We start from the raw sequence: 17,025 nt of genomic DNA, 5'->3' as shown, positions 1-17,025 counted from the left end.
AAAAATAAGAATGAAAAAGGGCATAGAGAGAGCTAGGAGTCAGGAAAGATCTCCATGACAAGATAACAAAGCAGCAAAGATTTAGTGGAAGTTACGGAACATTCTAGGCAGACTAAACAGTGAGTGCCAAGGTCTCAAGGGAAGAGGATTCTTAGCATATTGAAGAAGCACAAGAAAGCCAGTGAGATAAGAAAGGAGAGAACAGATAAAAGAATAGTAAGACCAGTAAGTGATGAGGTTAGAAAGGTAAAAATGGACCAAAGCAGCAAGTATTTCTGCTAATTCTCTGAATAAGACAGGGAGTCATTGGGGCATTTTGAAGCAGAGAAATAATACAATCTAACTCATGTTTTAAAAGGTTTACTCCAGCTTCTAGGGTTAGATTAGACTCAAAACGTAATTGCAATAGTTCAGATGAGACTTGCTTGTGCTTAAAGGTGGGACTAAGAAGTGGCAGGATTCAGTATATGTTTTATTTTCATTTGTTTATTTGATTCTTGTTATAAAAATTAAGCAATATAAAACTAGACAGAATAATAGAATGAATGTCTTTATTCTCATCACTCAGCCCAAAATATAAAATCATAGACTGCCTGTTTGTATTATTTTATAGCAAATGCCAGGTATCATATTATTTCATGGAGTCAGGATGTATTTTGATGGTACTGCCAAGACTTGATGATGGATTTGTTATGGGGTATAACAAAGAGAGGAGTTAAGAATTATTCCAAAGATTTTGACCTGATTAGAGAGAAATATGAAGATTTCAATGTGATGGGGGAAGTTCTGGAATGATAAAGTATTGGGGAGGGATTAGGGTTGAAAGAAAGTAGGTATTTGGTATTGTCATAAATTTTAGATGCCCATGGGACACTAATGTTGAGAAATCAAGCAGGAAGCTGGTTGCAGGTAAAAAGTTAGGACCAGAGACACAAATTTGGAAGACATTGGCATATTGACAGAATATAAAGACATGAAGTGGATGAGAAGAGAGCTCCAAGTCCTGAGCCCTGAAGCAATTCAATATTCACAGATCAAGGAGCTTGGGAGTAAAAAGCAAAAGAGTCTGAACATGAGTGGCCAGAGGGGTTAGAGTATAACCAGTAAAATGTGTGTAATAGAAACCCAGTGAAGCATGAGTTTGGGGAAGTGATCAAATGTGACAGAATTTGCTGATTTTCCAAGTAATGAGAGGACCATAATTAGGTATTGGGTTTAGCAACATGGAGGTCATGGGTAACCTGCTTGTCAGAGCAGTTGCAATAAAGTACTAGGAACAAAATCATTATTGCAATATGAGGTGAGATATTGGAGTGAGGTTAGACAATTCAAAGAATGTTGGTACAGAAGGGAACAGAGAATGGCGTGGTAGAGGAGAGGGAAATGGGATTGAGGGAGAATTTGTTGCTAAAGAAAATATAACTGCATGCTTACACGTTGCTAGACATGATCCTCCAAGTGGAAGAAATTGAAAATTCAGGAGAGAGAAAGAATGGCTGAAGATTTGTTCTTTTATGTTGCAAGAAAGGATGGGATTTCGTGCACAAGTAAAGGTTTGGCTTTAGTTAAAAGTGCAGGCAGTATATTTATAGAAATTCGAGGACAGATTACATGCTTAATGACACACTTGGGTAAATAATTCAGATGTGAAAGCATGTAGAATTTCCCTTCTGATTTTCCAGGAAATTAGCAGCAAGGTCAACTAAGATTGAGGGAAAGGGGGAAGTTCTTGGAGATCTGAGAAGAGAGGAAAGGCACGAAATATCATTAGAAACATGCGTGAAAAAAGAGGCGGATTGATAAATGCAGTATAATTGCCAGTGGCATTAATGGGCAACATGAGATTAGTAGCTATGAATTCAAAGTGAGAGGAGTTGGCCTGTTTGTACCTTTTCCTCCAGCTATACTCAGCTACAAGAGTACAAGTAAAGAGTAGGTACAAAGTTACATTTACTTGAGTTGGATTTTGCTAAGCATGCATTGTGAAATGAAAGAAGCCAGCAAAACATTGATGTAAGTGAGCAAGTGTTTTCAGTAATGGAATTTTAGCTGTTGAACGAGTGGAGGAAAACAGGAAGGATGAGAGATTGTAAAAACATCCATAGGATTAATGAATTGTAGGTCCCTGTGGAATCAAAGGTTTGTGGTAAAAGTCCTAAATGGAAGATAGGGAGATAAGAGTCTGGAGAGACAGGCAAGAATATAATTTGTAAAGCTGGGATAATAGAGAGGTTGCAATGATTTGTGTTGTCAAAGTCCATGTTATGGCCATGGGAGTGAGTAACCAAGGGGCTATGGAGGATCCATGCTTGGGCTTGAAAGATAAGAAGATTTCAATAGAAGAGGAAAGGGCAAAATGGTATTATAAGCAGGCAACTGTGAGCAGTTATGAAAATCAGTATTTTGCTCAAACATGGCAACTTCAACTTCTCCTCCTCCTCTACCTCCTCCTCTCCTTTGAACCTTATTTTCTGCCTCTTTTCCACATTGTCTCTACGCTCATGCCATTCTGAGACTCTCCATTCTGCCTGTGTGCAGTGACTGCTCTGAATGCTTTACCCGAATTCCAACATTTAGTCCTCATAACAATCCTGAGAGGTGGAATTTATCTTCCTTTTAAACATTCTAGCAGAGAGGTATTATTCCTGTTTTATGCATAATTAAATACACAAAAGTCACACATCTGATAAATAGTTGGACCATTTTCAATCCAGCTATTTGGACTTAAGTGGCATATTTTTAGCCATTATAAGTTATAGAAACCACACTTCTCCCTATGTATAAATCAGAGCTAGACTTCCATTAAATGGAGTTTGAAAGTTTTTATGTGCATGTCTTTATATAGAAATGTTATTGTACTTAAACTTAAGAACATTTACATCTTTGAGCAGTGGAATGAGTGATCCAAACTACATTTCAAAAAGATAACTACAGACAGTGAGGATGGATGGATTAGAAGGTGAGAAGTTATTTCCAGAGATCAGAGAAATGATGATGGAAGTCACAGAATAAAGTGGCATGGCTGAGCTATGGCCAAGGTGGATGTGACAAGACTTGAAGAATGCAGTGTTGGGAGGCAGGCAGGAGTAAAATATGGCCTGGGTTTTTTGCTTGGTCAACTCGATGGAAGGTACTAAAATAAACCAAGAAGAGAGAAAAAAATATATATATATTTAAGGAGGAGACAGTGAGTATGGTTTTGGGCAGGTAGAATTTAAGGCACCTCCAGAAAATCCATGTAAAAACATGAAGATAATTGGGTAAGAATCATCAATATTACCTTAGTTTTCACAACCGTACACAAACAGAGATTCAAGGAACTTATGAGACATTGTAAAATCACAAAGTTAAATAGTTACAGAGGTGAGACTAAAACAAATGCCTGCTTCTTCACAGTAATGAATGGTCTTAGCATGTCTGTGTATGTATGTCTATTTCTTTCTTTTCATTTTAAAGAAAGGTCAAATTGTAAGACACAATAAAACTTAAAAAGGATATGCATTAACTGTTGTTGCCAAGTAGAAAGAAAAGCATTTTGAGACCCAGCATTGAGGAGTTGTATTGTACCACCTGGTCATCATACTGCACCATTTTGCACTAAATACCACTTATGCAAGTCCTACTTATAAAGTCCCTTTTGGATCTGAGAAGTCTCTAAAAGGTCACTATGTGTTTAAAGCACTCAAAGACTTGAGAGACCAGAAGCTCAGTACATGCAACACTGCTTCTTTCCACATGAAACTTACCCAGAATGTATCTTAGACTTATGGATCAAATTTCATAGTCTTAAAATGGCAAAACTTTTTAAGGGAAAAATATTGGGGACAAAAAAGCTCCAGAAGACTGTAATTTTGAAACCAGACACATATACCTCATTTTTGTCTAGTCGGTAATAATATTCACATTAACAATTTCTACTAAATACTAGACATTCTGCTATCCTTTATATAGACAGCCTAATTTAATCCTAACAAAAATATTGCAAGATAAACATTATTATTTTCTCCATATTAAAGAGTAAAATTAGCCTCAGAGAAATCATGTGTTTGAGATCACATGATGTCAATGGCAGAGTTGGGATTACAAACTAACCACAGTGGTTCTTTTATACCCTGTTCTATCGATATTAAGCCTAATTCTGTTCTCTGTTCATCACATTGAAAACCAAAGAAACAAAGCATTGATATTACATATTCACATTCTTATCTTTTTTCAAGTAAGTTTTTATAAACTTATTTTATATACTTATTTGATTCTGTAAACAATCCTGCTTAAAAACCACTCATCTCCATTTAGTAACGAGGGAAAGACACAGAGTAGGGATTTCACAGAATCTCCAAAGTTCCTGCTCAAGATCTGCCATTGCTATTACTGCATGTGTACATATAAAGAGATTGCAGATTAGGCTGAATTTTAGCGGTAGCATCACCTACCTGTTGTCACCTTCTCTGGAGAAAAAGACCGTGAAAGTTTGGATGTTTCCTTTTGCTTCTGCAGGTGGGCGCCAGCTGAGACGGACAAATCGACTGGAAACCAGGACGGGGACCACATCTCTGGGAGCTGAAGGGAGGACACTGGAGCTTGGGACAGCTAAGGAGGAAGGAGATGAGAATGTCAGAGGTGTCAGTGCCATGGGTGGGAATTGGGCAAGAAGTCAGAGACGGCTATTAGCGAGCATTGCCATGTTACAGTCCTGCAGGTTCTAAAGGAAGGAGGAAAACCAAGGGAAGCACACGGTAACCAGAATCCAAGGTATTAATATGTTCACGTTTTGGGGGTTTTAAAAGGGTGGCTAATAACAACATATATGATTCCACTGCATATTTGTCCAGTTTTTATTACTCGTGGGATCCATGACAATAAGAAAAAAAATACTTAGGCAAGAAACAAGGAAAGAAATTGGGTAATGTGAATTTTTAATAAGCACATGAGTTCTAGAAAGACCTTACCTTAGAACTGTGGATAATATAATTGAATATTGTAAACAAATTATACTTCTCATGACTTTAAGTGATAACAGAAAATGACTTGGACAAGAAGCAGATTGTTTTAAGTAATTAATAATATATCTCCCTGAATTCTTTCTGGAATGAGGCAGGGGTTGAATACATAAGAATGTGGATGAATTAATAAACAAATAAATAAATAATGCATGTATGTATATTTGAAGAATAGTGTTATGGTTCAGAATATAAACTTAAGATATGTTAAAAATAAAGCTAAATTTACAGTGACTGTTTTGCCAAAGACTATCTACCAATATTTTGAAGAGTTCCACGGAGAGCTAAGAGAGGGCAATAATTTCATAGAAATTTACAAAGTTTTTTGGGGGGTGGGGTTTACCGCCTTAGAAAAAATGTGATCATATAGCTTTAATAAACAGTAAGGTCATCTTATTTCTGACAAAGAAAAAAAAACACATTGTAATCCCCTTCTTATATTTAAGAAAAATTCATAACTAAGTTGATTCTTTAAAATATTGATTTCATAGTTAAGATGTGTTTCACAATAGAAAAGACACAGCCCAAGTTGGTGTACATAAATTGAAACAGAATTAGTAAGCTCTAATTTATAGGTCGAATCAATGGAGACCCCCAGATCACATAACATAGCCATGGACTTACACGTATTGATAAATGCCTCAGGTAACCAAGCAATTATTACAAAACCTTATTCCTGTCAAAGTCTGTCTGCGCTCTTTTTGACACAACGTGAAATATCATACTTATGGATTTTTTTAATACCACAGAAAATTCAGACCAGAAATTATAAGTTGACAAAACCTAACAAAAAGTAGAAGCAGTTTTCATGAACTACCTTGCAGTAAAGGAAATGACAGAAAAAAATGATACAAGACAAAAGTATACAAGTGTACCATGCTTGTAGAGTATCACCATATCGACAGCAGAATTTAACAATTGTTATCAATAGGAATAACTGAATTATGCACAATTAGAAAACTGAATTTTCAAACATTTGGGGCATTTATTATATGTAATAGAAATTTTCTATTAAATATGTGTGTGTATTGGGAGGATGTGCTCGCATGTGTGTGAATTCATAATTCATCTTTGTTGAATTTCTCTGTTTCTTCGTGTTTGTTCAAGTCCCCAAGTCTATGGAACATGTCTTTCATCTCAACAGCAATTTCTAGCCCCAAATCAAAAGTACTCATTTGCCTACTTTTAAATTCTCAAACTGGATTTTGTAGACCTTTCCCCTCAGTTATGATCAAAGTTAGGGATTGACTGAGTCCCTAGTACTGTCATCAGCTAAACTCCTGTTGGCTGGAAAAATCCATTTTTGGGGGAGAATAGAATACTTCATTTCCTAATGGTTCCAGAAACATTATCCATTTATAATACATACCAGTTATACAGACAAAGAAAGGTTTTAAAGAATGGCAGAAAGTGTCCAAAGTTATTTCTGACTCCACAGATTCTTTGTCTACTTCTTTGCAGAAAAAATTTCCCCTTGCTGTCCTGATCAGCACAGAATTTGAAATAAATGGAAGACTGGCAGTGAGTTAGTCAATCTTTTGTAGCGGAGTTGCAAGGGGAGGGGAAAAGATTGATGCCTGGATGCAGAGAGTCTCTCTCAAAAATATGGGTGATATTAAGCTTCTTGACAAAAACCTTTACTTCTACACACTACAGGCAGCTCAGACTGCCACACTGAAGTGAACTTACTCTCCCTGCTTCTCCTCCTGGGCTGTGTCCGTGCTGTCCCCTCAACCATACAGCCCAGAAACCCAAAATGCATCCCCTATTTCCGCCTCTCCTTCACTGACCACGTGCTCGATTCCCCATCCTGGACATCTCGTCAATTGACCCACTCTTATATCCACGCTGTCATACTCTGTCACTGAAATTATCATAACTGTCTTCCAGTTCCTCTGCCTTCCTTAAACTCCCCTTCCTCAAATGTATTTTTAGCGAAGCATCCAGAATAAGCTTATAAAAATATAAATCTGGTCCTATCACTCTACTGCTTGTTTATCCTCCATATCGCTTTACCTCAGGGCAAGCTCCAAACTTCTTCATCTGCTCACTGTCCTGGCTCCTCCTGGCCAGTCGTCTTGGATTGGCTTCCCCCATAGACAAGGCCTCAGGAAACGGCTTGCATGCAAATATTTTTGGGGAGAGGTGGTCCCAGAAATACCAGTGGGGAGTCAGGAAGTGAGACAGGGCATGGAGGGAACTCTATAAAGAGTGAATTATCTAGATGGTTATCACTGTGGGGAACTAAAGGGAAATCCCACTGGGGACTCTGGGAGTCAGTGCAGGACATGCCTGAGGGTAGCACATTGGGGTATTTATCTACTGACTCCTTTGCCATTGGCTGAGACTGACTCCGAGGGCATTGCCCTTCTCGAACAATGGCCTAGTATCTTCCTGTGGCAAGAAATTCATCTGTGGGCAGAGGCTTGCAAGTGTCCACGGTAGGTGGTGTTCAGTGGCTCTGCTCATCCAGCAACTATTCACAGAGCACCTATCTATCACCTGCCCATTCTTGTTCTAAGTGCAGAGGAGAGAGTGGTGAATAACAGATGAAGCCATTGTCTTCATGGAGCATAAGTGGAGGCTCCTTGGCTTTTTGATGCTTATGTTAAACATACTCTCTTCATGCCGAACCACTTGCAGTTCCCTAGGGCCTTCATAGAAGCAGGTCCCACACTTAACAAGCCTATCACATTCATCTGACTAACCCCTACTCTCCTTCTTGGCTGAGTTGAGGTCCTGTTTCTCCTGGAAAGACTGATCAAAAGTATTTGGAAAATATATACCACACAATAGTTAATTTTATAATACAAAAAGAATGTTTGAAATATCAGTAAAATAATAAATAAATGTATTTAAAAGTAGGGTTCGACTTGACAAACAATAAAAGAAATACACATTAAAATAAAGCCTAAAAAAATCCTATCAGAGTGTCAAGACTTTAACGAATGTTAGTATCTTGCATTGACCAGGGTGTGGTGTTCTCCTATGTTGTTATTTGATGTTTGTGTGAGTACTACCTTCTTAGAAGTCAATTTGGCAAAATCCTTTAAAAGAAAAAAAGAATACTCATAATATTCATCTCAGCATTCTCATTTCTATAAATTCATTGTTTAAAAATAAAAAAAATTTGCCTTTATTAGGACATCAGTCTGAAATCATAGGTAGCACATTTACTCAAAATATCATAGCAAATATATCTTATCAGTTTAAAGAAAATGGAATCCTTAATAAATTTTTTAGAGAATTTTTTTTTAAGTATGATTAATGGTAACTTAGAGAAACTTTTTTGGGAATTTTCAAGATGTTAGAAAAATAAATTTTAAAAGACCAAGGAGGAAGTTTTCAAATCCCTTTTCCCCAAGAGCAGCTCACTCATACATGGTATTATCATCAAAAATGAGTTGACTTCTCTACCCATCCGGGGACTGCCCAGAGGTAGAGCAATGGGAGTTTGCAAGCAGAAATATACGCTTCTCTCTCTTCTCCCCAGGCTTCAGGGAGTGTCTTCTCACAGAACTGGTCTAGACTCAGATGGCACTGATAAAGCTCAGAATAGAATTAATCACGGACTCTTTACCTTAAATTAAACAGGCATTACATGAAAAGGAAAGGACATATTTTAAACAAAGGAATGCCTTCTTATTTTATACAGCGGAATTAATTTTGTTCTTACTAATCCTCCATTCTTTCTCTCCACAGTAACTTGCCTTCAAATAAGGTCTCAATAAAGAACCAATCAGGACTTCTTTTCTTTGCTCTTGGAGTCCTAATCTCCAATCTGGCCCTAATCTGTCTGGTCCATTACTGTTGCCATAGTTACAGCTTCTTTATCTGCTGTCATGGAGAAGAGGAGGCGAATTTGCCACACTATAACAACATAGTCTTTCTTTTTTAAGAACACCTTTTTTAAAATATTATCACAGCAAGATCAAAAAAAGGAGGTGATTTCTGAAGGTAATACAAATTCAAACGATAGTTTTGAAACAAAAAATAATAATAATAATTTGATCATGTCCGATGCAATATCCTTGGTAACAACTATGCTATTGGGTTAATTTTTCTATACAGCTACAATTTTTCTGGATATCAAAGACTTTTTTCACTTAGATTTTTACTGTACGCTGTTTCTGAAATTAATTTCTGTCTCAGTTCATTAATAGTGCATTATCTAATTCTCTGTGAGGTTGGCATGAAAGATAAGCTGTATTCATAAAAACAAAAATATTTAATTTACATTAAACAGTGAGCCAATAGACTTATTTCCTGTTTCATTCCCCATGTTGCTAAGTAAAATACTATAAATGAGGCCACCAAATTAACTAGCTGCTTTATTAGCTACATCTCCTTATTAGCTTGAAGATTTAATAAAAATAAAATATAAATAGATATTATTAGTGAAATGATGGGAACATTTAATTTTCCAAAGGGCAAACATCTATTATTTTTCCTTTTGAAATTTTTTTCTTGTTGTTGTTCCCTTGACACCAAACTCTAGCTTCTTATTGTCTAAATGGAGAAGTGGATAAACCTAAATTATAGTTTAAAGGTTTCACAGCTCATAGAGCAATTTCACAAACCTACAAAAAGAAGCTTTGCTGTGTATAATTAAAAATTATAATGAACATTTAAAAAAATTTTATACTATTTTCAAAATTCAGAGAATTATAGCTTTTGTGGTAGTGTATTAAGAACTTTGATAAAACTAAGAAATGTGGATTTAAAAAAATAGTTTTGAAACCATTTTTAAAATTTTAAATTCATATGAGATGCAAATGATTTCCCTCCATAATATCTCATTAAATCTCAATCTTTCATTTATTTTTTAATTGACAGATAACATTGTATGCTTTTATCCTGTACAACATGACGGTTTGAAGTATGTAAACATTGCAGGATGGTTAAATCTGGCTAATTAACAAATACATTACCTCATGTCCATAAAATAATTTATTGAGTTAGTATCTAAAAATGAATAACCAATATATATTGAATGTCTATCAAGTTCTTACCATTTTGCTTGAAACTAAGAATTATTTAATTTTAAGCCATGGATTGTAAGCCATTTATTGCCTTCAATAAATGGAGAATTAATTTGAGAACACGAGGTATACACATTTCCATTCTGTTCCCTGATGCCTATTTAATTTACTATTGATAAACCATCATAGTAGTAGTGCTATCATACATTCTTTGAACTTTGATAAATTGAATGCATCCAATCATTAATCCATTCAATGTTTTCTGAAGTGCACAAGGCACTGTGTAAAAGGTTGTTCAATCCATTTCCAAATTCCAGAGAGGAAAGCCAAGCTTGGTAATTCTCCCTCCCCAGCTTGGCTTCACCCTCAAAGACCCATCTCCTCCCACCTCCAGCATTGCTCCTCCCATACCAGCCCTACTTTCCCAGTTGTCTTAAGCAGGTGTAAGCCCAGAGGAGCCATTTGAATGTCTCTGGGGGTGGGAGGGAAGTTACGCTTGAGGAGTCTGCAAAGGCTTATTTGCAGGTCTGGCTCCTTGTAATCTTTTATATCTCCGTGCTGAACTTGTTCGATTCCATTAAGACCTCTTGCTTCCACCTTTGTTACTCTCGTGTGCTGCAAACTGACCTGGGACACTTCACTCCAATGTTTTGTTGCTCTAACTGGGAGTCTTCTTCAGGTTTCAGTTTAAGTGTCACTTCACGGATATCCAGCCTTGTGCAGGCCCTTTATTCTGGACTTTCACCGAAGCAAAGTGAAGATGAACCCTCCTGTCAGGGCACTTCCCTGTACTGTAATGGTCTAGTCACTTTTTGGTATTTATAGCAAATTGTATGCTCTATGAGAGTAGAATGAAGTCTAAACTGTTCACCACTTTAATCCTTCAAATTATCACAGTGTATATTAGTCACATGACAGGCATCCAATAAATGCTTGCAGGGTTAGCTAAATGAAAGGCATTGCAAATTTGTGAGATTTCGTTTAGACTTCAGCTAAAAAATTCCCCTTCGGAACTTTTCAGGTGGGTATTTTAGAATATGTACTCAGAGGAGATTGAGCTATTACTACAAGTTAGTTATGTTAATCATTACAAATCTGCTACTAAATTACAAAGTAGATTGAAAAACGGAGCTCTGAGAAAGGTTCTAAGAGAATGCGAGTTTGGGGTGAGAACATTTCATTTTGGATCAAATGGAGAGGGGGAAATATATCCCAATCTGCTTTGAAACCCAACTATATACCAAACAATGTAGAAGGTTCATATAAGAATAGTTTCTAAGGGAAATAATATCGTACCTTCATTAATAAGCAAAAAAGAAGCCCGGGAATTTGGTTTGTGCTGACCTGTGCATCCAGAAGAGGATCTGGGCACCTGTTATAGAAAGTGCAATTCTTATTCTAGGACCATACATCAAAGAGGAGTGCTAAGTGAAGCTTGGATTCTAAAGAGGATTCCCTATGGCCACAAAAATAGATAAGTTGAGAAGCAAATTTGGGGACATATGGCCATATCAGCAGAGATAGCTATAGCTCTCAGAGTTTGTGATCCTTTCAGACAAAATGAGGAGTAAAATCATATCTGCTAAACAGATCAACCAACATGTGTGACTAAAGGGTTTTATGCTCAAATCTGTACATTGTATGTTTGTAAAAGCATCCATTGAATACTTCTAGTAATTTCCTTACGTCCAAGATGCTTATTTAGGAAAGTGCCTTTTAAAGAGTTTATCCACCACTGCTCTCCATTCTGGACAACAGAGCAAGAGAGAGCTTGTCTCTTAAGGAAAAAAAAATGAATGTTTATCTACTGGAGGAGCAAGGACCGCAGGCAGCTTGGAGAGGTGGCTAGGGCATCATATATATCATATACGTAAATAGATGTTTTTGACTAGAAAACTGCAATTCGATGGCCTGGATATTGGATATCTACTCTAAAAGTCTGTGACTATGTGACTTGGACAGTTATTTAGCTTCTCTGAGCCTTACTTTCTACATTTAAAAGCTTACACAAAGTAATTCATGTATGAGGTAGCTAAGTGATGCTGAGAAATGGATTTTAAGGGCTGCCCACCGTACCTAGCATAGGATTTGCAGTCAATAAATGGTGGTTGTTATTATTTGTCTGTCTTTAGATCCATGGAGCAGAAAACTTCTTTCTGCTGGCCCGATTTCATGATGTCTGGTTGGAGATCTAGGAACCCTAATAGAAAGGGATTGGGAAGTATTTGAGCTAAATCTGATAGATCAGGTAAGTTGTGAACAAATGTGCTTCCTCTACCTATTTCTTGTTACCTCAATATCCTTCCTTATTTCCTTTTTCAGTTTGCAGAGAAATATCTAGTGTTAATTTCTTTTTTTTTTTTTTTATAACTTTGTCATTCCACATTTCTGCTGCTATAAGAGTTTACTTCATTTCAGGTCTCTTTCCTTTCTCTGTATTTTCTTACTAATCATTGTACTCTTTCCATCTGTCACAATTCCAAGGCTTTGTGAGGCCACTTTTAATCATCTCTCTCATCAATGTCTCTTGCTGGCATCTTTCCCCAACTACGAGAGAGCTATGTTTCTACCCAATCCCAGCTCGCTTTGTTTCCACCCTTTCCCTTGAGTTTATGTCATTGAATTCCCAGTCATTGTTTACCCCTTCTCATGCCCAGGGACCCCAAACGTGCCATTTCAATCATTCCCTTGTCACCAGAGCTTCCTCTAGGGATAAAGACTGACAAGCTGTGACAGGTCCCTTCCATCCCTCACGTGCATTTATCATCCTTCGCCTCATCCCAGCCATATGGTGCTTTGTCCCAGGCTGGCAAGCAGTCCAGTTCTCTGTCCACGAAGAACATCTAAAGAACACACGCGTTGCTGACATAGATCAGCATGGCAGGCTTTAAGAAGCAGTGCTTTTTCATGCAATTTTCTTTGGCGATGAGACGCTACTAAAGTAAAATAGCTGACAGGCTGTGGTGTTAAGAAAAAAATAATTGAATCGGTGCTAGGGAATTTAACATGTATGTGTGTGAGTTTGTGTGTGTGTGTGTGTGTGTGTGTGTGTGTGTGTGTGTGTGTTAAACAACTATGTGTTTCCTGTAAGAAACTCAAGTAAAAATAAATTGAAAATAATACAACTTAAATAAGAAGAAGAACAAAAGGTTTAAGATATTCTCTTTAGTAATGTAGGTACTTTTAAGAACTTCTTTTACTGTTTTAGAATATCAAGTAATTCAATAAACGAGCTCCAATCATACTTGATATCTCAGTGGGTTCTACTAATGGCAAACTTCCAACTCTACCCCATGGGATTTAAAATAAATTTTAAAATAATGTATTCAAGGGTATGGTATAAGTGTAGCTGTGCAAATGCTCATTTCCGGGATGGGCTAATTTCCCTTCTTTTTCCTAATTTCTCTAAGAGTGAGAGTTTCAGGACAGGTTTGCTAAACGCTATGTTTCAGGTGGAAGGACAGTAGTGCGTGTGTAGGAGGCACCCCAGGCCATGAATGCACGGGCCACGTGGAGCACAGAGGTTTATAAAATGTCAGTGTGTAAAGCACTTGGCTCTAGACCCTTGCTACTCAGCCCTGAATTGTATAGTCACCAAAATAAAGGAAAATAAACCTAAAGGGAATAAAAGAGGGTATAAAACTAAATTATTACTTATTCCAATTAAGTTTATACAAGTAGAGCATTATGTCACTGCTATGAGGTCAACAGGGGGCATAGATTGTCTATGAACCATGTTTCCTTAGATCCTTGGTTTTATTTTTTGCAGGGGAGGTGTTGTCCTTCTCTCCCTCTATTCACTTGAGAGAGACAAGGAGAGAGAGAGACCCTGCCCACTTCTAGTCTCCTTCTGGGAAGTAGGGTTGTGAGCACGTAGTACTTGCAACCACTGCAGAGAGATCACTCATGTAAGTTCATCCTTTTTCTTTTTTAATGTACTGCAGTGCAGAAAATAATAGTAAAGCTATAAGCCATAAAAGAGGCATATTGGCCGGAACCTAGTACTCATACTTTAAATCTATGAAATAAGAAAACAAAAAGAATAACTATTTGAGATGACCAAGCAATAAAAACATATATAATCATAAATTGTGTCTGTGCATCAAACGCCAGTACTCTCCATGGTCACTCTAAATAGAACACTACTAATTCCTATAGAAAAGAGGGGTCTTTTAAAAAGTCTTCTTTGACTGAAAAAAAAAAAAATCTTTAAATATATTATTTACCTAAACACCCATACTGATCTGAATTATGGTTGGTAAATTTATCAAATAACTCAAAATATAACATAAAGCACGTAAAATACTGAAATATACAGGTGCTCATTTACCATAATAAATGTATCTATTTTAAATTTGTTTCCTTGTTTCTATTATAGCTAAATCAAAATGTATTTCAACTATATTCACATATTCATTCATCCTCGTCAAAAAGTAAAAAGTATATATGATGAATGACATTTTTTCTTGAGAAAATGAAAAAGAATCCTGGAGTTGGAACTAGGTGATACATCTTGCTATGATTTGAGCGTTTTTGTCCCCTCTAAAATTTACATGGAAACTTAATCCCCAATGCAACAGTTTTGGGGAATATAACCTTGGGGAGGTGACTGAGTCATGAGGACCCTGCCCTATAAACAGAACTAAGTGTTCTTACAAAAGGCCTTGACAGAGGGAGTTTGCCCTGTTTCTGCCTTTTCCACCCCTTCGCCCCTGAGAGGACACAGTGTTCCTCCCCTGCAGAGAAAGTAGCAGCAAGGCATCATCTTAAAAGCAGAGAGCAGTCATCACCAAAAAACCAACCCTGCCGGTGCCTTGATCTTGGACTTCCAGCCTTCAGAACTGTAAGAAATAAATTTCTGTTCTTTATAAATGTGGTGTTTTGTTATAGTAACACAAAGGACTGTGGTAGTTTGTTATAGTGGCACAAAGGACTAAGACAATCCTATATTCTCTTTCAGTTTGTAGCTAGGTAAATGTCTTCTAGGGTGGAGCTGGGTTAATTTCTAAAGTTACTACTGAGGCTCTGTCATGCTAGGAAGCAAAAATATTATCATCTCTCTCTTTTCTCCCTTCTTTTTTCTACTTATTTCTTTCTCTCTTCCCCCCACCCTTTTTTATTTGAAATGGAGTCATCCAAATTTGGGATAGAATTTGGAACCCAACGGCAAACTTGCTATCCAGCTTAGGTAGTAATAGTTGTGTCTTAGTTCATCTGGGCTACTATGACAAAATCCATTAGACTGGTAATTTATAAACAACAGAAATTTTGATAAAATGACTTTTTTTTTTTCCTCTGGGCAAATACTCAATAGTGGGATTGCTGGATAAAATGCCCATCAGTACATGAGTGAATTAATAAAATGTGGCATATGTATACCATGGGGTACTACTCAGCCTTAAAAAAGTGGTGAACTAATACCTTTTGTAACAACCTGGATGGAACTGGAGACCATTCTTCTAAGTGAAGCACCATGAGAATGAAAAAACAAACACCACATGCACTCACTATTAAATTATAACTAATCAATCAACACTCATGTGCACATATGGAAGTAAAACTCAATGGAAATCAAGCAGGTGAGAGCAGGGAGGAGGAGAGGGGTAAAATCACACCTAATGGGTACAATGCACACTATTTAGGTGATGGGCGCACTTATAACTGTGACTCAAACTGTACAAAAGCAATTCTTGTAACTAAATGTTTGTACCCTAGTAATATTCTGGAAAAAAAAGAAAGAAAGGAAAATAAATGAAAAGAAAAGGAAAAAGAAAAGTCCATCTCACAGTTCTGGAGGCTAGGAATGCCAAGATCAAGGTGCCAGCAGATTTGATGTCTGGTGAGGGCTTCATAGATGACACGTGTTGCTGCATCCTCACATGACAGAATGAGCAAGGCAGCTCCCTTCAACCTTTTTTATTAAGGATACCAATCCCATTCACTAGGGCAAAGCCCTCATCCCATAGTCATTCCCCAAAAGACCCTTCCTCTTAATACCACCACAATGGGGATTAGATTCAACATGAATGTTGAGGGTCACAAACATTCAGACCATAGGGAGCTGGTTGTAAAGATACCATGACATAGAAAAAGTTTAGAATTAGAAAGTTAAAACAATAAAATTTGTGCCATAGTCACTACTAATTATATGACCTTATCATAATACCTCCTGTTCCTATTTTCCAGCATCAAAATATCGTAAACTCCATATAACCACAACAACACAAAATACAGCAGATGGCACCCATAGAGTACTTCGAGTTCAGTTAAAGACAGTCTGAAAAAATAGAGGAAAACCAATGGCAACATTCCCTGTCTCCACTATTTTACCACCTTAATAGATATTGGCATTTTCTATATTAAGCGAAAGCATAGCTGTCCTTGCATAGGAAGGCTTAACAGCGTTAGAATGGAAATTCACACAGAAATATCAGTAGATCTTCACCAAAGGAGAGACAAACCTGACAGCAATTGAGACTGGAAGGGTTTGCTGGGTCCAAGCCAGACTCGGCCACTTACTCTCTGTGTGACCCTGGATAAGATACTTAATTTCTGTTCACTATTGAAGAGATGGTCAGAAAGAACAAAAAGACAGAATAGAGTATACAGAAATAGATGTAAAAATAAGAATTTGAGAACCACTCAATATAAACAGAGGTGAATATATATTTGCTACTGAAGTGGGAAGTCAGTTCTAAGAATATGTTAAAACCAGAATCCATGAGAAGAAATGCTGATAAATATGACTATATTAAAAAATACATTATGTATGGAAAAGCACAACAGGTGAGACTGAAATATGAATGACAAACTGGGGCTTTTTTAACTATATTACAAAATATTGACATTCCTAATATGCAAAGAGCTGTAACAAATCAATTAAACTATTCAAAGAAAAGAAGATGGTAGGGAAGAAAGCTAGAGTTAGCAAAGATGAGAAGGAAGTATCAGTATATGAAATTTAATTTCAAGATCTTTGAATATTCCTACTATCATTTCCTCCTCAGGGTGATTATTAATTCCACAAAAAAAGAATTATTTTA

The 17,025-nt window shown here is 36.9% G+C and overlaps 1 protein-coding gene across 1 annotated transcript in view; it reads right to left on the bottom strand.

The window, feature by feature from the left end:
* Positions 1–17,025, bottom strand: part of DCC (DCC netrin 1 receptor) — a 1,232,106-nt gene that overhangs the window by 510,621 nt on the left and 704,460 nt on the right. Inside the window, exon 8 of the mRNA XM_012651723.1 lies at positions 4,434–4,590. Within this exon, the coding sequence (XP_012507177.1) occupies positions 4,434–4,590 (157 nt within the window). The remainder of the gene's footprint in view (positions 1–4,433; positions 4,591–17,025) is intronic.

Source organism: Propithecus coquereli, unplaced genomic scaffold (assembly GCF_000956105.1).
Source record: "Propithecus coquereli isolate 6110/MARCELLA unplaced genomic scaffold, Pcoq_1.0 Scaffold37, whole genome shotgun sequence".
Taxonomy (NCBI): Eukaryota; Metazoa; Chordata; class Mammalia; order Primates; family Indriidae; genus Propithecus; species Propithecus coquereli.
The sequence above is the reverse complement of the archived record's forward strand: the minus strand, read 5'-3'. Positions and strand labels throughout refer to the sequence as shown.